General features: G+C 40.1%; 1 protein-coding gene across 2 annotated transcripts in view; it reads left to right on the top strand.

Annotated features, from left to right (window-relative positions):
* The window catches only part of CNTNAP2 (contactin associated protein 2), a 1,948,817-nt gene that overhangs the window by 1,238,743 nt on the left and 687,934 nt on the right, over positions 1 to 22,140 (top strand). For both annotated transcript variants that reach the window (XM_027075690.2, XM_053217934.1), the window contains one exon: positions 3,979 to 4,098. In XM_027075690.2, the coding sequence (XP_026931491.1) occupies positions 3,979 to 4,098 (120 nt within the window). The remainder of the gene's footprint in view (positions 1 to 3,978; positions 4,099 to 22,140) is intronic.

The following is a 22,140-nucleotide window of genomic DNA, read 5'->3' as shown; positions in this document are numbered from 1 at the left end:
ACTTGCCATCTTACCTCCGTGCCATTATTCAAGATACGTATTTTGCAAGTGTATTTTTAATGATAGTGTAACTAAAACACATTATAAGTAGTATGGAAAACAGAAAAGTATGAAGTTTTATCTCATCCATAGTCTTATTAATCAAAGATGATCACTGTTACCATGTGGGTGCGTTCATCCAAGTATGTTTCTTTTGACATGTATTTTTATTTAGGGTTTTATTTTTTTAATTTGAGACACAGAGAGAGAGATTGCAAATGGGGTAAAGAGGCAGAAGGAGATAGAGAAAGAAGATCTCAAGTAGGCTCCGTGCTTAGCACGGAGCCCCACACAGGGCTCATTCCCTGAGTCGAAATAAAGAGTCAGACACTCAACTGACTGAGCCACCCAGGCACCCTTATTTTTATTTAGGGGTCTGTATCCCACTCCCTTTTCATTATTTTGAGTGAAGTGAGGTGGCATTCCAGCCTTATTTAAAACTCTACTGTCTTGCCTTTCAGTGTTCTATTTTTTCCCCCTTTTATATCTAAATCTAAAAAAGGAATTAGCCTACCCTTCCAGAGTTAACTTTTTTCCAGGATTGGAGCAGGGCCCTTCAACATGCAGTCAGGACCAGCAGTATCAGGCTCACTTGGAAGCTTATTACAACTGCAAATTCTCTGCTGAATCAGAATCTTTGGGGGGAAGCCCAGGAATCCCCATCTTAACAAGCTGTCCAGTTGATTTTTCACACATGATAAAGTTTGGACTGAAGTACTTGGTATCCATTTGTGTCGATGAGGCAAAAGCAGCCAAAAGGCCAGTTGTAGGTTAAAGTCACGCAGAATAACAGTCACGCTTTGAAGATAAAGAGACAAGCCGCTTGCACACCCAGATTTCCCTCATCTACAAGCCTTCAGAATTGGCTCTTAGTCAGTTCCTCACATTAAGGTCTGTAGCCCTCTTTAGAGTGCTTAGATGCTTTCTTAGACGTGCAGGAGTTACCCGCGCTTACCATCAGATCATGCTTTCATTAGTTCTGATGGATTTTCTTAAACATCTACCATGTTTAAGATTGCATGGAGTAGGAAAGAGAAATGTATCTTCTAGACCCTCCCCGCAAGATAATTCACAGTCTTATTAGGAAATAAAATGGTTGTATATGCAATTCCATTACCAACAGTCAATCAAGTCCTAAATGGACTCTAATCAGGTATTACAGGATGTGAGATGAGCAACGGATGCCCCTGATTGTACAGAAAGATGGGTGTATTGACCGGACCGTTGACTAGGGAGGCCCTCCTTAAGAAAGGAGGACTGTGAGTAGGACCTAATTAATAAGTAGTATATTAATCATAAAAATTCCACCTCTTAAATGTTGACCATGGGCCAGATAGAAAGGTGAAGCAGTTGGTGTTGTCATATCCTCCAGCTCTTGTCACTGTATTGCAATGTACCCAATCCCTCTTCTCCAGACAAGGCTAAGTGAGATCAAGCACTTTACCTGTGTTTACCTGCAAGCACATAGTGCTTTGCAGAGTCAGTTCAACCCAAGTCTGTTTGATTGCAGAGTCCTATTTCTTCGCACTTCTGCGTTAATTGTTAACTCTGGTAGAGAAGGTTGGTAGACTGAGAAAGAGGCTTGTAGTGTATTGCAGATAAAGGTAACCCCAGAAAGGGTGAGCAAGATCCTGTGTCAAATTTGCCTGACCAGTGTGTGAGGTTTACACTGGCAGGTCACCAAAACCAGGAGACAGCAATTAGGTTTGTCGAAGGTCTCTTAGGCATAGATAGCGATCTGGGATGTAATATCACAGAGACTGAAAAATCATTACATATTTTTTTAACATAATGAAAGTATGTCTTAGGACCAGACTAACAGTGGGTAAAAAGAATAATTTGTTGGGAAAGTGAAGAGATGTTTGGGTAAGACGACCAATTAATAGTGTGATTATTGTAAACAGATACCACACGATAAGGAAAATGGGGTGTTTACCGGGAGAAAAGAGAGTGACTCATGATTAAATATTTAAAAAAAAGAAACGTGAAAGCTTTTAATGGCAGATTGGCCAAAGGGTCTAAAGGGAGAACTTTAGAATTCTAACCTGACATTCTGGATCATTTTGAGCTACCCACAAAAATTGTAATTATCTGGAGAGAGGTTACAAAAAAATAGGAGCCGGTTAGAAATGGTGCGTTTAGGTCATTCTGAACTCTTTTTCTTCCTAACTCCCTACACCCACCTGGTCTCCGTCTCCAGTTGATTTTAAAAACATGTGAGTCAGTGCCGTATACTTTATCCATCCTCGCACTTTCTTATGGAAACAGTCATCCTTCCCCTGGCCTATGGCAGTGACAGCCTCTGTGAGCTCATGAATTTCTGAATCACTTCCCTAAAATCTATTGTTTTGCTACAGGAGTTTTCTCTCTAAAACCTACATCTAATTATAGCATCTTCCTGCTGAAGGGTTTAAAAACTCTTCCTCGCTGCCCTTTATTGCAATATTTTAGTTGGCATGGCATTCAGAATTAGAGCAACCATAGTTTATTATCCAAATAAGAGACTTGGGAGACTGAAATTGGGCATAGTAATCATCACACTGGGACAAAAGGCATGTGAGCCCTGCATAACTTTACATCTTCACCCCTTCCAGTGGCACCTTAATGCGTGAGTAATACCACAATAATTAGTGAACAGACCCTACTCCAAAGGCTCTTTATCTGTATTGCTTACAGTTGTATTTGTGTTGCCTAATCCCTGCTCAGCACATCATAGGTACTCAATAATTTGCAGAAAGAATGGAAGGAGGAAAGAAGGGTTAAGTAAAACAAAGCATTTGAGAATTGTTTTAGCCTGGTGTGTGGTTGTTGACGTGAAATAGAATCGAAGGCCTAACATCTTGGCGAGGAAACTACAGGCAGCCAAAGGGAGGCACGGAGAACATGGAAGAGGAGAGGAAGGTGGAAAAGGGAGGTCCTGGAATCAGGCCCGTCGTTGAAGAATGACAGATCCCAGCCATGTGAATTCCAGTGCACTTTCCCAAAAGACTGTACTATGTGTGCATCTGATGATAGCTCTTTACCAGAAGTAGTTCTTAGTTTTGGAAAGACATCTTTCAGTCGCTTCTCGGCCTTTTGGCCAAGAGCAAGTGTGGAAAGACATCTTTCAAAGTCATCATAAATGTCAGTGTGGAGCTGTTTTAAAAAGTCTTCCCAATGGTATTCCAGAAGTTGTAACTACAAAGGGGGTATGTAAACGCCCATTTTGTATTCTAAAAGCAGATGCAGTCTCTGTGAGAAAAGAAAATGTGTTGGGAGCATGGGAACAAAAGGGAAAACAATGAAAAGGAACCTGTAATTTAATTACATTGATGTCAGCTTTCCACAAAAACTAGATGTGATGTAATTAATACACCTATAATAAAATGAAGCAGGGATGTGTCTTTCCTTTTTTCTTAAATGAAGGAAGATTAGAAATCCCATGCTGTTTGAGGAAAATTTATGCTATCTGTGCAAAAAAAGTGTGTGTGTGTGTGTGTGTGTGTGTGTGTGTGTGTGTGTGCGAGAGAGAGAGAGAGAGGGAGGGAGAGAGAGAGAGAGGGATTTTTCTTTTAGCCCAACAAAACAACCAATATTTATGGCCTTTCAAAATAAAGCCCCCTACAGTAAGGATATGACATATATAAATAACTACAGATTAAATATTTTTTCAACGATCATGAGCCCTAATGCAACATTACATTTATTTAACAATTTATTGTTTGGTTTATATTTTTTTCCAACTATAAAGCCATAGCAGGAACTCGCTATCTTTGTTAGGTCAAAAAGGCTTATAGAGTAAGAACCAAATCATGAATTTAAGTGTAGAGAAAAAGAATGCCACTCCCAACAGGAGGGTATACTGCTCGCTAGTGGCTGGCCAGTATTGGATGTGGCTGGGGCACCTATCTGGGGAGCCATTTGCACTGCACCTTTCTCATGTAGGCTATTCTGTTCCAGCGATCTATGAGCCTTCCTGTGAAGCATACAAACACCTGGGCCAGACATCAAATTACTACTGGATAGATCCTGATGGCAGTGGACCGCTGGGGCCTCTGAAAGTCTACTGCAACATGACAGGTAACAGTGCCATATTTATGTTTCACAAACATTCCTTTTCTACGTGTTGAGCATGGACAGTACTACCCAGGTATATTTCTTCTGGGCCACATTCTTATCTCAGCGTGTAATAAGCTATGTATTGTTGGATTTGTTCCATAAAACGGTGAAATGTATTTCTACAATAAAATCTTCTAACCTGTTTTTTTTTTAAGTCCACCTTCTGACTTGAGCAGGACATAATTTTAAAATATAAGTATGTAGGGGAAAAACCCAGAAAGTGAAATTGAAGGTTGAAGTCCATAGAAAGGGCTGACCCACGAAGCAGCCTCCATGAGTAACGTATACTGCTTGATTGTCCATACTGCCCGTGTGAGGGGAAGCTTATGGACCATTCCAGAGCTTCCCTGGGCCCCCCAGTTACAGAAGGAGACTTTCTGGGTACTGAAATCCTATTCTGGCATCACCTGCACCTTTCACAAAATGTTATCTGGAGTTTTCTACATCAGAAGAGAACCTAGTTTTTCTTTACTTCCATATTAAATTTCAGGGTTATGAAATGAAATTGTGGGGTTCTTGTAAACACCCACAATGTGTAAGATATACAGATGTCTAAGAGCAGATTTTCCATCAGATACTTAGTAATGTCTTACCCTCCAAAGTAGAAGTGTGGGACATGTACTATTCACTGGCTCCAGGAGAGGATCAGCATTTGATGGAAACTGCTGAGGCATTTGATTATAACAGTAACGATGATTATATGATGCTATTTATGATGATTACTACATGATCTGTCTACTGTGTGTCAGATACCATGATGAATTCTTTACTTACACTACCTGGTTTACATCCTGGATCCATCGATCTTGGGCACATTATTTATTAAGTTTAATAACTCAATAAGCCTCAGTATGTTTATCTGTAAAATGGGTTATTAGTAATATCTATATCTACTTCATAACATTATTACATAAACTAAAGATAACGTACATACGGTTCTTCACATATTATCTGACACATGGTGGACTTTCAGTAAATGTTACCCAGGAGCAAAGTATTATTATTTTTTGAAGGATTAGAGAGTTAAATATCTTGTTTATATTATTCAGACAAGATTAAATACAAATCTGTTTGAGGCCAATGGTTCTTAAATCTGGCAGTGCTTTAGAATGACGGGTTTCTTGTTCTTATCTTTGTTTTCCATACTTACTGGCTCAACCTCTGGAGACTTTGACTGAGTAGTTTGTTGGTTCGCAACCCTCCAGGGAACTTTTCTGGTGTAATCTGAAACCGGAGGGCAGGGAGAGAGGCAGGTCACTCCAGGTTGGCAGGTGGCAGTTGTAAGAAGCACAAGGATGGCAGCAAATTCTCAGAAGTTTCTAAAGAGGCCTTAACTGGGTCCAGTCACATGTACCATACAGGTGTTCTCAGCATCACATCACCATCTCAACTCTGTTCTTGGAGCAACCTCTAGGAGAGGAAAAGGCTACTGGAACCCACATTCCAAGGACAGGAGAAGGTGACATTTGGAAGTGAGAAGCCTCGTAGTGCTTGGGTTCAGCTTACGGGACAATCAGTAGTCACATCTTTTCGATGACATTCCCCAACATAGGTGCAAAATAGAAATAGGATTGTGCCACTCAAAGGGAGAACCCCGAACAGCGTTGAGGGGAAGCAAACCCCGTGGAGGATTCCCTGCAATATCAGGAAGCCAGGCATGTCCCAAAACAGAAGGAGAATGATAAAGACAGGAATATAGTATGTAGAGAAAATGGCAAAATGGTAGCTGTCCTCCCAAAATTATCTTTCCATGCCAAGAACTCTAAACATATCCCAGAGAAGAAACCCATGTACCAGAAAGCTTGATGTAAGAGCATATTGATGGTTGTACTTGTCAGTGCACTCAAGTCCTTTCTTGTTTACCTTCATTTTAATCTTACTTGAACTCAAATATAATCGATGAGAACTGGATTTAATCTGTAAGAATCCTGATTTTTATTTCTTCTAATATATACAAAATATGATTATAGTTTAACCCAATACTCTAAACATATCCGGACAATAAAGAGTACAGTACCACCTTATACAGTAAGAATATGCTTCTTGTATCACTCAAGATAGTTATGAACACCAACGTGTCAGGGACCATTGAAGGCCAGCTGGCATTCTTGGCCTTTTGCCACCCATTAACCCTTCCTTCATCTGGAAAGAACATGAACTTGACATCATTAGGACAGCATGGTACAACACAGGTTGGTTTGGGCTGTTGCATTTCCAAGAAATAGTATGTTGAAGAGGAGGAGGGAATGACAGCATGAATAATTCTAGAAGTCTTGATATATCTATCGCTCTATATCCTGAGAAAGTGAATATGCACCTTACTTTATAACATTTGTGTTAAAGAGTAGAGCTGTCCTACTTCTCAGAGACCCAAGCATAATGGGGTGTTACCACAGTTGAATATATCACATATTTTTAAAATGGGAGCAAAACATCTTCTCTGGGGAAGAAACAATGTCTTGGCAGGGATCATCCTTTTTTTCTTTCTTTCTATGGCTGGGGTGGGATGGGGGAGAGCTTTTCACTTGCACAGAGATGTGAAAAATTTAAGGAAAGGGACCTCGCCGACCAATAATATCTGATGTAGATTTGGTGGAAAATAAAGACACTATTGAAAATTACTTCTGATTTAGATCTATTCTTTGGAATCCTAAACTGTCAATTCAATTACTAATTTAAAAGAAAGGACAAAGGAAACAAAAACACAATTAATTTAGGTCCTGACAGGAAAAAGGAAGTCTCCCTTGATTTTGGGACAAGGAGTTCCTCCAAACAATCATTATTACCACACTTCTGTCAACGTATGTCTCCACATTGTATTTGTTTGTTCAACATTATCAAATAAATACTGTATTCCTTATCCTCATTATGTTTCATATTGAATCATAGGGGAGGACTTGAAGTGTGTCCCTTTTAGAAAATGTTATTGTTCGATTCAGTCCACAATTTCAACCTGCTGATATCTTTTGGTCACCTAAGCTCACTGTTTCTGTTATATTCTCAATTTCTTCTTTACAATACCTCTGGCAAATCATCCTTATTTCCATCACCAATTCCTAATAATAGTTTCTTTAAAAACTAAACATGCAACTACTACTACCTGACCCTGCAGTTGCATTCCTGGACATGTACCCCGGGGGAATAAGGACATGTTCACATGGAAACCTATATGCAGCTTATCACAGCAGACTTAGTGGTAATAGCCAGAAACTGGAAAGAACCCAGATACCCTTCAACAGGTAAAAGGCCAGACAGACTTGGTACATCCATACCATGGGATACTCTTCAGCAGTAAAAAAAAAAAAAAAAAAAATGAACTCTTGATCCAATGCAAGAAAAATAAATCTCCAGTGAATTATGCTGAGTGAAAAAAAAATCCAGTCTCAAAACATTGTATGTATACTGTCTGATTTCATTTATAGAACATTCTTGAAATGACAAAATTATGGAAATGGAGAACAGCTTAATGGCTGCTGGGGAGTTAAGGAGGGATAGGTGGGAGTACAGAAGGTGTGGTTATAGAAGAGAAACATGAGGGACTCTTGTCCTGATGGAAATGTTTAGTATCCTGACTGTACTGTGAATATCCTGGTTGTGATGCTGTACTGTAGTTTTACAAGGTGGCACCACTGGGTCAAGTGAATGAAGGGTACAAGAGACCTGTCTTATTTATCACAACTGCGTATGGATCTATATTACTCAAGGAAGAATTTTAATTAAAAATATATAATACACACCAAAAAAATCCCAAAGACTGTGAATATTTTCACAGTCTTTATGGCAAAACAGTAAGAGTGTTTGAGGATACCTCTACAATCCTTTTTCCAGGCTTTTTTTTTTTTAATTTATATATCCACTATGCATCAGGAATTGTGCCATGTGAGATAAGTGGATAACCAAATGCCTTCACAACTAATAATAAAACACATTTAAAAAGCAAACAAATAGGGGCACCTGGGTGGCTCAGTCGGTGAAGCGTCCAACTTCAGCTTAGGTCATGATCTCATGCTTTGTGGGTTCGAATGTGGCCTCATGGCAGCTCACAGCCTGGAGCCTGCTTCAGATTCTGTGTCTCCTCTCTCTCTGCTCCTCCCCCCACTCACACTCTGCCTCTCTCTCTCTCTCTCTCTCTCTCTCTCTCTCTCAAAAATACATAAACATTAAAAAAGGCAAACAAATAAGTAATTTTTCTATCAAGAAAAGTAATGGAATTCTGAGGACATATTAACTTTGGATACTGGATTTTAGATAATGCCTTTCTTGGGAAGCAACTTTTTAGCCAAAATCTAAAGTATGAAAAGAGACAAAGCACTCAGGAAGGTGAGGGGAGGAAATGGGCCCTGTAAATTAACTCTGCAAGGCATGAAAGAGATTGTTTCCTTCCAAGAACCTGAGACCCGAGTGGCCAGAGTCTGGAGCATAGAGAGCCTCGGAGAGGGGCTCAGAGTGAAGTTCCCAGATAGGCAGGGCCAAAGCAGACCAGGCAGTAAAGGTGGGGGTACATAGAAAAGCTTGCTTTTTATGTTTTCAATTATTTTTCAGCACAGGGGGTGGGACTCCATGGAAAGGTTTTAAGCAGGAGAAGGAGAGGGTCTTGTTTAAAATTACCATTGGGGGTGCCATGAGTCGCAGAGTAGAAACACTAAGACTGGTTCTGGAGTTTTTGTGAAAGTCCAAGGAAGCATCATCTCCTTCTTGAACTAGAGTGGTCACAGTTTAAGTGAGGAGAAAGAGATGAATTTTAGATCTATTCTGAAGGTAGACTTGTCAGGATGGATGACAGATTGGGTGAGCATAGCTAAAGACAGTTATCAAGAATAACTCCCGAATATGTGGACTGAATGACTAGGTGAATTACAGTGCCATTGGGAAATGTGGACAATTAAGGGAAGAACAGATTTAGAGAAAATTCAAGAAGTCAGTTTTGGCATAGTTAAATGTGAGGTGCTGTATACCATCTAACTTGAGAATCAAATTTTGCAGTTACAGTAAGACCTTACAAAGGATATTTGGGTTAGGTATAAATGTGCTAATTGTTAGCATATGAATATATGACAAGTAATATCACTTAGGGCTTGATGTAAATAGGGAAAAGGCATCTTGGGAATGAGCTCTCAGGAACTCAGCAGAGATCAGGTTTCTGATGATTAAATAACATGTAGGCGTCTAGGAGAATGTAATTGAGAGTAAGTGGGGAGAGAGCATCTAAGAGCATTTTGGGGAAAAATGGGTCATCCCTATGGATGTTGAAGTGACTTCTTGGGTCTTAGAGAATGAAAACAAGTTTTGAGGATGGAGAGTGACTGAATCAATGAAAATGTCTATAATGAACAAGGCAATGCACCTGAGTATAGCAAGTAATGGCAAGCAGGAGGCAGGGAATGTGGTATGGCTGGAAGTGACCAACCTCCAAAGGTCTGCATGGACAACTCTAGGAAACCCTAAAATCAGCAGTTACCCTAGACTCAGGGACCAGCAAAATCTCCCACAAAACAGTGGACTCATGAGCTGAGTCTTAAAGAACAAGTGGGTGTTGTGGGGCCTGGAAAAGTAGCGGAGGGGGTGGAAAAATTGATCAGCTCATACAGTGCTTTGTACGGCATGCAAAAGCAGTTGAAATTTGGTCCTGAGGGAAAAGCAAGCATTTGATAATACTATATTTTTTTTTGTTTTGAGAGAAAGAGAGCGCAAGTGAGCAAGGGGCAGAGAGAGAGAGAGAGAGAGAAAAGCAGGGCTCACCTGGGGTTTCTGTTTTTCACAGAAGCAGGGCTCATGCTCACCTGATGTGGGACTCAAACTCACCGACTATGAGATCATGACCTGAGCTGAAGTCAGATGCATAATGACCGAGCCACCCAGTTGCCAAAGCATGACCTTGAGTAGAATTCTCCAAAGGACACCTAGACAAAGAACAGGGAGACAAGTTAGAAAACCCCTGTTGTAATCCAGGAGTTGAAACTGAGATTTAAGGTGGTGACAGTCAGGTTAAGGAGGGGATTGACTTCATGGATATTTAGGAAGTCGAGTTGGCCAGACTGTGGCTGGTGCGATAAGAGTTGAAAACGATGCCCAGGTTTCTGCCTTGGCTAATTGCATGAAGTGGAACAAAGAAAGCCAGGGCCACATTAGGAAAGGGGCGTGCCTGGTACAGCTGTGCCATAGGCAGGTACCACTCTACAAATGCCCTGTAGGACTTTGAGCACTAACTCAGTTTCTGGTTTCCTTGTAAGTGAAATGTAGGGACTGAAGTGAGAGGATCTCTACACTGACTTCCATTAAAAAAAAACAGAGAGAGAGGGAGAAAGAGAGAGAGGATAAGAAAAAAAGAAAAATTCCATTATGGAACATGAAAGAAAAATGTTACTCTTTGCAGTCAAATAACCTAGAGACAGAATCCTCTTATCTCAAATAAGCTTGAATTTACTCATTTCCTGCCCAAGTCTGACATAAATTGGCACTCCTCATTTTCTATCATGAGGCAGGTCTCCTACTATGCAATTCTTCTTTTGACTATTTGCAGTTCAGGGCTACATGGCTTGGAAATTAGGGGGTACCCTAAATGACAGAGCACTTCAAGTACTGTGGAGTTTGTATTGAGGAGAGAATGTATCCATTGAAGTCTTTTGTGGAAGAAGACATCGTTCTACGCAAGCCAAAGCCTGGTTTTCTTGTTTGGATCTTAGGGCGTATTATAAAACGTAGGCACGGTCACCCTTGCCAGGAGGTGACCCTCTTTCTCCACTCTGACCCTCTCTCTGAGAATTTGCTGTTGTAAATATGACTCTCATGAACATAAACTATCATATATTTTGAGTATTTACCTCTGTTATCCGTGCAGTTTTTTTTTTTTAACATTTAAGCTCCTAGTTCTATTTTCCTAAGATGTTTACCAACATCTCTTCCTAGAAACCTTGAACTTTTATATTTGACGCTTCATTTGCTTCTTTCTGCCCGCTGATTAATAACAATTGTATATAAAGCTAGATCCAGCCATTATCCTCAGTAAGTAAGAAACTTACTCCTTATCTCTAAATCAAAAACAATGTTTTTCTTAATATTCTGTACGCTAATTCATGTTCTTTATAACCCTCTCTGCATTCGTGTTTAATTTTTTTAAATTTAAGTAAGCATCTGTGCTGTAGCGTGTGAAGTTGGAAGTCCAAACACCTCCTGTATTCTTCCTAGAACTAGTTTTGTAGTTTTATCAAAAAAGCCATTAAGCTTGTTTACATAATTTGTGCTTTATAAAGCCCTGGGATTTAGCTGATCAAATTCTATTATCCTCTATAATGGTAAAAGCTGTTCATGTCTTTTTAATCTAATATTTATAGAGAGCTTGTTACTCAAGTTCCTAAGTACTTGCACTCGGTAATATCATTTTATTTATTATTATGCTTCTCAGAAGTTTCGGCAGTGAAGTAAAGGCAGCAAGGAAATGAGTCTCTGGTGGTGTGCGTGGCTTCCTGGGAAGTATCGTGAACCTCCCCCACCATTCCTGCTCATATACCCTTCCCCCCAGCAAAGCAAAGCGGGTCCTTCTCGATCATATTCATTGTCTTCGCAGCTCACAATTTATTATGTCAACGTTTCCGTCGGTCAGGAGTCGGCCACGGGTTAGCGGGCCCACTGCTCAGGTCTCACAGGCTGAAATGAGGGGGTCAGAGGGGCTGTGATTTCCTCTGAGGCTTGGGATCCTCTCCCATGTTCATTCAAGTTGTTGACAGAATTCAGTTCCTTGTAGCTTTAATGAGGGCCCCGTTTCCTTCCTGGCTGTTGGCTGTGGATGCTCTCAGCAAATCCAGGCTGCTGCTCCCAGGTCCCAGCCGTGAGTCCCTCTCACAGCTTGGCAGTTGATGGATCTCTCTGGTCTCCAGACTGTCTCTCAAGAGCTCACTCGAGTAGGTCATGCCTACCCAGGATAATTACCTGTTTGATTAACGGAAGTCAATTGATTGGGGGCCTTGCTTACATCCGCAAAATCTCTTTACCTTTGCCACGTAGAGGGACCTACCTGCAGGAGTTATGACCCATCGTACTCGCTGATCCTACGCACATTCAAGGGGTGGGGCCTAGCAGGGAGTAAACCCCGGGTGACAGGAATCTTGGGGGCCATCTTTGTATTCTTCTCACCACACCTAGCTACGAATACCTTTGTGGAGTATTCATAATTCCAGCTGCATTCATTCTTATCTTTTGAGTAACAGTGCCACGTTTAGTGTGTAAAATATTAAGCTTTTTTAATTATCATTTTTCTTAGAGTCTTTAGCATATTGTTCAGTTTAGGAAATCTTGAAAATATGATTTTAAAAGAATAAAAACTGCTTACCAGTTCCAGATATGAATTACTAACATGGTAGGAAATGTGTCATAAAGGCTTTGCATTCTATACTTGAAGCTGTATATATTCTCGAGGCAAACTTAATGTTAGGCGGTATTCTAGGTGGATTACCCGTGTTAACTCGTTCATCATCCAGTAGTTCACAACAACCCCACAAGGTAGGTAATGATCAGGAATACTAAGCCCTAAGTCACACAGCAAATCTTAGTAAGTTATGGAGGTTGACTTCTTAGGGTTGTGCGATTCAGAACCAGAGGACCTAGTTTCTGTGTGTGTGTGTGTGTGTGTGTGTGTGTGTGCACTCTCATGTGCACATATGCTTGTGTGTGGTGTGTGGGTGTGCATGTGTCTGTGTGGTTCAAACACTACTCCTTATGTTGGATTTTGTAGTATGATCTGTAATATGATTTCCAAAATGAGCACCTCTTACCCATATCTTTTCGTGATCGTTATCATCAAAACTTCCTTACACAGCTCTAATTTATTATCTGTGGTTTGGACAGCATTTTTCCTGTAAACTACTTACTTCTTAATTGAGCAACAAATGCCTTGGGGTTTTTAATCAGAGAAGACATTTTACATGAAATCAGAATCGAAACCATTAAGCAATTATTATCAATTTTAGCTCTAAATTCAACTACAAGTTATAGTTTTCTGAGAGCTTTATAGGATAAGTCATATATTTCCTATCTATATCTACCTAGGTTAGCCATCCCTTAGGGTTTGAGCCCAACTTTAAGGATAATTTAAGTTCTGTTGCCAATATCTAGTTATTTTGTCAATGTAAAATCTTACAGCGAATCTAACCAAATCTGGTGTGAGAATGTAACGACATTGAATGGAATTGGGTTGGGGATCATAGTGCGTAATATTTAATGTGATCACAGTGCCTTATTCTTCCCTTTTCTGCAAGGAAACCAGCAAGAAATGAGGACACACGCAGCCCCCCTATTCTCTGTTAGGCTTATTAACATCCGCAGACCGGGCATTACTATGCTTCCAGTCCCTTGGTGTTCCCATGTGTCATGAACTATTTCTCTGATAAATTCATGGCCTCAAGTGGAAGCCTCAAAACACTGGCTTCTTCCATTTTATTCCCTCTGCTCATTTATATTTTTTCTCATCACAGGCCTTTTCTCTCCCTTTTCGGTCTCCTAACCCAGTGCACCTCCTCCTTTGTTAACCTGCACATAGAAGAGTTCTCCTTGGCGTCTTCTCTTAGGACGTCTTCTCCTCTTGGCCGACCTCTCACAAACTGTCTTTGTTAAAAAAAAAAAAAAAAAAAAAAAAAAAAAAAAACCTTTGTAATCACTCAGCAACTCCCGCCTCACGTGCTCAGCTATTTCAGTTCCTCACAATCAGTATAAATCTTTGAATTCAATTCTGTTCATACAGCTTCAATTGAAAATCTAGGAACCAACTCACTGATCAAACACAGCCTGAAAAGAGAGCTCTTCTCTGTAACTGATTACCCACTTGCCCAAGACTCCCTTCTGGATTCATACTTTTATTCCGCAGATGGCTTTCACCTGCCAGGCTCTCTTTCAAACCTCTTCATTGTGTGCCAGTCACAGTGATAGGTTAATACCACGAAAGCTCTCGAATGGGTTTTGAACTTAAATCAAGAGAAGGAGAGGAACGCTATTAGAGGTGGGGTGAGGCCCATGCCATGGGACAGGGTCTGGGAGGGAGTATGGGATACCGTGAAAAATCAGGAAGAAACAGCTTTAGAGCTATAACTGGGTCCTCAGGGTCACGTCTGGAGCCTCCAAAAGGGTACCCCAGATGCAAATGCACCCACCTCTGAATATTTTTACACGCCTTCCTAGACAGTATTTTAAATACACTGCCCTTTGGTGCTTCCTTTATTTATTTATTTATTTATTTATTTATTTATTTATTTGTTTATTTATTTATTTATTTATTTTCAGTATATGAAGTTTATTGTCAAATTGGTTTCCATACAACACCCAGTGCTCATCCCAAAAGGTGCCCTCCTCCATACCCATCACCCACCCTCCCCTCCCTCCCACCCCCCATCAACCCTCAGTTTGTTCTCAGTTTTTAAGAGTCTCTTATGCTTTGGCTCTCTTCCACTCTAACCTCTTTTTTTTTTTTAATTTTTTTTTCAACATTTATTTATTTTGGGGACAGAGAGAGACAGAGCATGAACAGGGGAGGGGCAGAGAGAGAGGGAGACACAGAATCGGAAACAGGCTCCAGGCCATCAGCCATCAGCCCAGAGCCTGACGCGGGGCTCGAACTCACGGACCGCGAGATCGTGACCTGGCTGAAATCGGACGCTTAACCGACTCCGCCACCCAGGCACCCCGAACCTCTTTTTTTTTAAAGCAGTGCCTTTGTTATGTGATCTCCCCCTGCCTCCTCCGTAGCCAAGAATGGCTTCACATTGTCTATAACTAAGGGCTGTTGAGTCGTCTGACATTTGGGGTGTGAGACTCTTATCTAGTCCTCTGTAATCAGCTGATCAGGCAGGAAGGAGGGGGGAAAAACACCTTGGGAGATCCAATTAAGGTCAGCTTATTGCCTTACGGTCAGAAACCAAAGAACACGAGAATCATTGCACAGGCCTGCCCTAGGAAGTCCTCTCCTCTGCCTGACCTCAAGCCAGTATGTTTGGGTTTCTCTCTCCAAACCCTACCCTTTTCAGTTTTGTGGGTCACCTTTCATCCCTTCTGAGTAAACAGATTTCCATATCAAAAGGTTTCTTGCAATTTTGTTGAGAGAATCTCATAGAGCAGCTAATTTCTTGTTTTACCTTAGCTTGGTCCAATCGATGCAACCGAGAAAGTTACAATCAACTGTACCAATAGTACACGTTGCCTAAACTGGCAAATATTGGAACCATATTGCCTGGGACTCACTTAAGCTAATGCCCTAAAGCTCATCATTGTCCTACAAATGACTGCCACATGGCAGCATCTGTCTCATTTGTGAAGAGAGGAAGTAACAAAGTTGTCAAAAATGTCTTTGTTTCATTGGTGGACAGAATGTCCTCTGTTAGGGCTGACCTCCTTTCACATCATGTCCTGTTTTCAGTAATATTGTTGAGCAAAGACAGTCAGCATTAAAAAGTGAGACCAGGCAAGAACAACATCATCATCGTCGCCGTCGTCGTTTCTTCTTTGCTTATCTGTACGTCTGTTTTATTCAGTCTTCCCTGGGGAACCATCTTGGCCCCTTCTGCTTTTCCGTCCTTTCTCAGTTTTTAAGAGACTGTAAAATGGTCGTGGGCATCTTGCTGATGTGTCTACATTCTCCCACCCAGACTGTGTGCTGTCTGTGTCTGGGGCATGCTGTCATCGTGAAACCTCGCGTTGCCACATTAGTGTCGTTCAGCTGGGAATTCCTCACCTCTCCCTGTGCTGGATCTCATGCTTCCCATGATCCCTGTCTCCCTCAGCCTTATCTCTCTCTGTTTCTGTCTCGTCTCGTCTCTTCTCTCTCTCTCTCTCTCTCTCTCTCTCTCTCTGCAGCACCACACACCCTCTGGTCCCTTCATGATCCTTTACTAGGAACCCCCCCCCCTTCTCTCTGGAAGTTAGCATGTTCTTTTTGTCCCAGATGTTCTGAAATTTCACAACATGCCTTAGAGTATGTCTATTTCATCCGTTTGCTGAGTGCTCACTTTCATGCTGGCAACTCCTTACACTTCTTTTCGTTGTTCTCTTTGTGATTTTGTCTCTTCTGATTTCTGTTCCCTCTAGAATGACTTTTCATCATGACTTCAATCGAAGAACTCTTTTTTGTTCCTGAAAACTTCCTTTTTACAAAATTATTTATTTAAATTAATTAATTCATTTATTTATTATTTCAGAGAGAGCGAGAGACATGGGGGGAAGGGGCACACAGAGAGAGAGAGAGAGAGAGAGAGAGAGAGAGAGAGAGAGAGAGAGAATTGGAAACAGGCTCCAGGATCCCATTTCAGGGCTCGATACCATGACCCTGGGATCATGATTTAGGCTGAAATTAAGAGTCAGTTGCTCAACGGACTGAACCATCCAGGCGCCCCCTGGAAAGTTCCTTTGTAATGGCATTCTCCTGTTGCTTCCTGAATGCACAGCCTTTGCTCGCATCTCAAGGATAACAGACATCTTTTTTCTTCATTTTCTCTAAATATCTTTATTTTTGTTTTTTTTCTTTTTCTTTTTCCCCTTTATTTCTAGGCTCCTCAGCTTTCCTCAGATTCCTCATAATGATTAGCTATGTGTTTGTTATTAAGAGTCACAGGGTCTGGGCAGCTGGGTAGTTTAGTTGGTTAAGCGTCTGACTTAAGCCCAGGTCATGATCTCATGGTTCATGAGTTTGAGCCCTGCAGGGGACTCTGTGCTGACAGTGTGGAGCCTGCCTGGGATCCTCTCTCTCCCTCTCTCTGCCCCTGGCCCACTTGCATGCATGCTCTCTCTCTCTCTCAAAATAAGTAAATAAACTTAGGAAGAAAAGAGTGGCAGGGTCTTGTTGACTTTAAACTTCAGGGTAAGTTACCACATGTCCTGGTGTGCCCAGTACAGACCCAGTATAGCCCTCCTGCCCTCATGCAATCATTAACTTCTCTCCCTTTTACTCTCTCACACACAGATTATGTGTATATATAACATATACTCTAACTGTAATTTTTTAGAAGTTAAATGCCATGTATATCCACCATCCTAATCTGGAAACCCTTTACTTGTTTTTAATCCCTTATTTTAATACTATAAGAAGTAAATAGTTTCTGAAACATGACTTTTAAATTTATGGAAATCTATTAATTTTAAATATCTATTAATATATCCCTTTTATTTAATGGATGTCATAATTCTTAGCACTTATTATCAACTCTCTATAAGAGGGTAGATGCTTTCGGGATGCCTGGGTGGCTCAGTTGGTCAAGTGACTCTTGGTTTCAGCTCAGGTCATGATCTCTCAGTTCGTGGATTTGAGCTGTGCATCAGGCTCTGCACTGTCAGTGATTCTCTCTCTCTCTCTTTCTCTCTCTGCCACTCCCCTGCTCACTCACTCACTCTGCCTCTCCCAAAATAAATAATTAACTTTAAAAAATTAAAGCAAAAAGAAGTAGATGCATAGTATCATCTGTAGTATTCTGGTTATTCCTTACAACAACCCTGAGAGGTATCCATGTTCCGATGTTGAAGACATGTGACCTGAGACACAGACAGATTGTAATATTTTCCAAACAGCTCATAAATATTTTTAAACATCTTATCATCTGTGGGTGCATCTATAAGACAATTCACAAGAATCTATGTACATTAAAGAATATAGGTTTAGATGAGAGACTTCCGTCGCTTTTCAGGGCATAAATTTATCACTTTTCCCTTCTAAGAGATTGCAACATTCTGAGAAACCCTCGTTCTTATAATTAAAATCATGTAAATTATCATGACCAGTATTATTTAAAAATTGTCTTCCTCTGTTTCTGATTTCTGGTTAACTGGAGTCTAGGCTGTGATCTAGGCTTGTTCACTAATGAATCCAGCACCACCTGTATATATGTGGCACTAATAAATGCACTGCTGTGAGAAGACGGATGCCACTTTGGCTCTCTTAGTAGAGGGACGTAGCCGGCAGTAGTTAGAGATAGACAAGTAAGCATGAGTAACTTCATCTAACTCAGCACCCAGTGAGAAAACAGGTGTGAGACAAGCCTGCCCTTCCTACAGTTAGAAGACATGTGTTTATTAGCAGTGGGCTCAAAAGTTGTCTACACAACCTGTTCTGTAAGCTTGGAAGTCCCAGCTCTTTATCCCTTTAGTTGTTTCAGCTGCTCAGTGTATGGACGTTTTTCTTACACCAACTAGGAAAGCAATGCAGGAGCGGGATCGAATTTACTTTATAATTGCGATCAGACAGCCAGAATCCTCTAAATCAATGGATGAAATAGAACTACTGAAGAATCCAGCCTCAGTCACCCTTATGAGGAATAAAAAGCAAAGGGTTCCCTAGACTTTATCCTTTATCCTTTTGACGCAAGAGAGGGAGAGTCTCTAAATTATTTTCACCGATCAACTTAAGCGAACACCAGTGATTTCACCATTAAAAAACCCATCCCCCATAATGTAACTAGCAGTTCATTTATGCTAATTAACAAACCATGAGGTGTTGAGCAGAAACAAGTATACCTTACACATTTGTACTATCTACCTCTGAAATGTGGTCTTTTAATGAAATACTAGCCACCCTCCTATGGAATGTGTGTTCTTGCTTGGATCAACCCTTGGATGTCACCTATCTAATATGCATGGAATTATATCAAACTGTCTTTGTGAATGTATTTTAGAGGTAAATTACAGACCACAAAACATATTAATTAACTGCCCAGGTTGCCTACCAAGTACTTATAAAAAGAAACTATGTCAACATAAGTTATTAAATTTGGGAAAAATTTGCAAGAGTTGGGTACTTCAACATCAGCATGTTGGCTAATTGCTGTAAAGCACAACGATGAGTTGGGTCTGAGTAATAACCACCAATGCTGTTACCGAGTTTATTCATCAGACTCCTAAATCGCTCTTGCTATTTCTGAACTGCATTTCCAGGCCAGCTTGAACAACATTTTCCTTTAATTTCATCTTGTTCCTTTCTTCTTTCTCATGTCCTTATTCTCAGAGCCTTGCCCCGAATGTTCTCCCTTAGACAGAAGAAGAAAGATCTGATATGGCTCTAGCATATTAATGTACTATGTTACCTCCTCCAGGGGTATTTCCGTTTCAAAAATAATAACAATGGGAATCGAAATATGGAGAAGATACCTTCAAGCAAGCACTTCCAAATTCTCTCGAAGTCATTCCTATCCATAGCCCCCTTCTGCTGGTCTATACAGAAAATCACAGTCCAAATGATTTTTAAAGGTTCTTCCATGTGAAGTTTTTGTCTGTTGAGACCTAGCAAGCCACTATGTTTTTTAACCATTCTGTTCTTGCTTTTGCTTCAGTATCTACTTTATAACAGGTCTTTCTTTTTCCCCTTCCCCTCCCTTTCATATTCCATACACAAAGGTTAAAGGAAGGTAAGATTAGAAAAAAAAATTGAATTAGATATTACATAGGAAAACACAAAGGAATAGTCTATGCAGTAGAATAGTTACTCTCTGGAAAGAGAATTACTGTTAGCATCATATTCCCAACACTTCCACTCTTCCCAAGTTCTGTCTTATTTTTCTCTTTTTTAAATGTTTATTTAGAAAAAGAGAGCACACACGTGCACATGGGCACATGAGCAGGGGATGGACAGAGAGAGAAGGAGAGAGAGAATCCCAAGTAGGGTACATGCTGTCAGCACAGAGCCTCATGAGGGGCTCGATCCCACGAACCATGAGATCGTGACTTGAGCTCAAATCAAGAGTCAGACGCTCAACCGACTGAGCCACCCAGGTGCCCCCAGGTCTGTCTTTTCTTTGAAAGCTCTAGATTCTATTTATGTAAAGATTCAGATTCCCCTTATATAATCATTCTTAATACTTCGAATCCTGATCTTCATTTGTATTTGAAAGTAAAATACTCCAACTTCCATAGAATGTGTGTTTCCTCTATCGTGGCAACACGTTGCTAGGATCTGTATTATCATTACGGATAAGTAAGAACCCAGCACGCTCAGAAGCTTCTGTGAATGCTGAGACTTTTGTCATCATGTTGTTTATCTACGTGATACAGTTTGGTTGTCAGTTATAAGACTCTTGTTTAGATATTTTTGTTAGTAGTAGAAAGTCAAGGGGGATAACAGAGCCACTTAAAAGAGGAGATTAGAAAGAGGTTGGATTTAGAGATTGATTGTTAAAACCAGTGATATTTTCTTTCTCCCATTTCAAGCCCTGGGCAGAAACCTTGTAAAAAAAAAAACATTTGCATGGATTATCATGGCCCCGGTGAGCTTCTGACTGTGTTGCGATGTCATTTAAATGAATTTTTGGTGCCTGTTCAATTTGCCTTTAGCTCTACAGACATGGTCCTATTCATACTGATTGCTCTCCCTTTCAGGGGAGAGCACTTCATAGTAGTGTGATGAAGGAAAGAGGGAAAAATGTCCAAAAAATAGTCAATGTGTCAAAGCTTTCTTTTTCAGCGTTCCTATGATGTTTTAATAGACTCCAAGTCTATTAAAGATGCTCCTTGATAATAATAATCTTGCTTTAAAGGGGATGCTAATTTCTTGTGTCGTAATGGGAAAATATTTAGTGTGCAGATGATTCCGAAAACATAAAAATCATGCAAATTTTATAAGTGTGCAAATCTCATTTCCTTTAACAAAATTACCCAAAAAAAGCCATTTCTTTGTATCACAGAAGTATCATTTTCAACATAAATGTAACTCCTCCACCACTTGCCCTTCATAAAGCTTATTATCTTTAAATCAAATTCAACTCTAGTTTCTTAGTTTCTCACTGCAATTATTTAACAATACTGAGGGGTTCCTGGTTAGGTCAGTCAGTTAAGTGTCCAGCTCTTGATTTCAGCTCAGGTCGTGATCTCACAGTTCGTGGGATCGAGCCCTACGTTGGGCTCGGCACTGACAGTGCAGAGCCTGCTTAGGATTCTCTCTCTCTGACCCTCCCTTGCTGCGCACGTGCTTTCTCTCTCTCAAAAATAAATGAATAAACATACAAAAAGGAGTACTGAATGTCTTTAATAATCATGCAGAAAAAATCAATTCTGAAATATCTTACAAATCCATCTCAACACAATCTTTAAGTTCACACTTGGACTTCCCAGTTCCATCAGTAGATCCTTACTTGATGTGGTTCATAATCCCTTTCTAATTCTGATCATTAGCATATTTTCTTTTTTTTTTCAATTTGAATAACTCTATGATTTGATTAGTGGCAACTTTAATGGTAGCTGTGATAGAGGAGGGTTCTATCAGACATTAGACAGAGTGTGAGTCATTTCCCACTCATGTAAAATATCCATGTTGATTACCCTATGTTATCCCCTGGGTACAATTTTTAGAACTTTAATGTGTTTACCTAAGTTTGTATAATTGTTTATTTATGTAACTAATATTTATTAGTGCATATTATGTGGCAGGCACTAGGGATACAACAGAAAACATATTAGACATAACATCTGTTTGTGTGGGGCTTATAGTATTATAAATGTGTATAAAATTATTTCAGATAATCTAGCATGGCATATGAGTAGCTAAGTTATTTCTAGTAAAGACATTGAATTATTCAAATGAGAAAAAGCTATAAAGTTATTAATGCTACTATATCTATTAATTTACAGCAGTTTCTGAGAGCAGAATCATTTATTACCTTAAGTCAGAATTTCCCAGACTTTACTGATTTGTTTACCATCTCCACAAGTTTTGCAAAGCCCACCGACCATCAATTTAATTATTTAAAAAACATTTTTTTTCTTTATATCAACTCACTTTTTTTAACTTCCTCTTATCCAAAGCAGCAATACCCATAAAGCTTTTGTGTGTAATACGCTCAATGTTTTTTTTCCCAATGTGCTATTAAAACATAATGTGGGCATTTAAGAGAACTAGTATAATAGGATAGGATACTTCTCAAAGTGTCAGTGGTACACACACTCTCAGAAATTCTTAGGCTTGACAAAACCTTTGTACCGAATTTAAAATTTTCTTTCTGTGAAACGATTAACTTGTCTGGCCTTGGAGCCAGAACTGTAACTAGCATA

The sequence above is a fragment of the Acinonyx jubatus genome, chromosome A2 (assembly GCF_027475565.1).
Source record: "Acinonyx jubatus isolate Ajub_Pintada_27869175 chromosome A2, VMU_Ajub_asm_v1.0, whole genome shotgun sequence".
Classification (NCBI taxonomy): domain Eukaryota; kingdom Metazoa; phylum Chordata; class Mammalia; order Carnivora; family Felidae; genus Acinonyx; species Acinonyx jubatus.
Note: the sequence above shows the minus strand (reverse complement) of the source record. Positions and strands in the feature narration are given on the sequence as shown.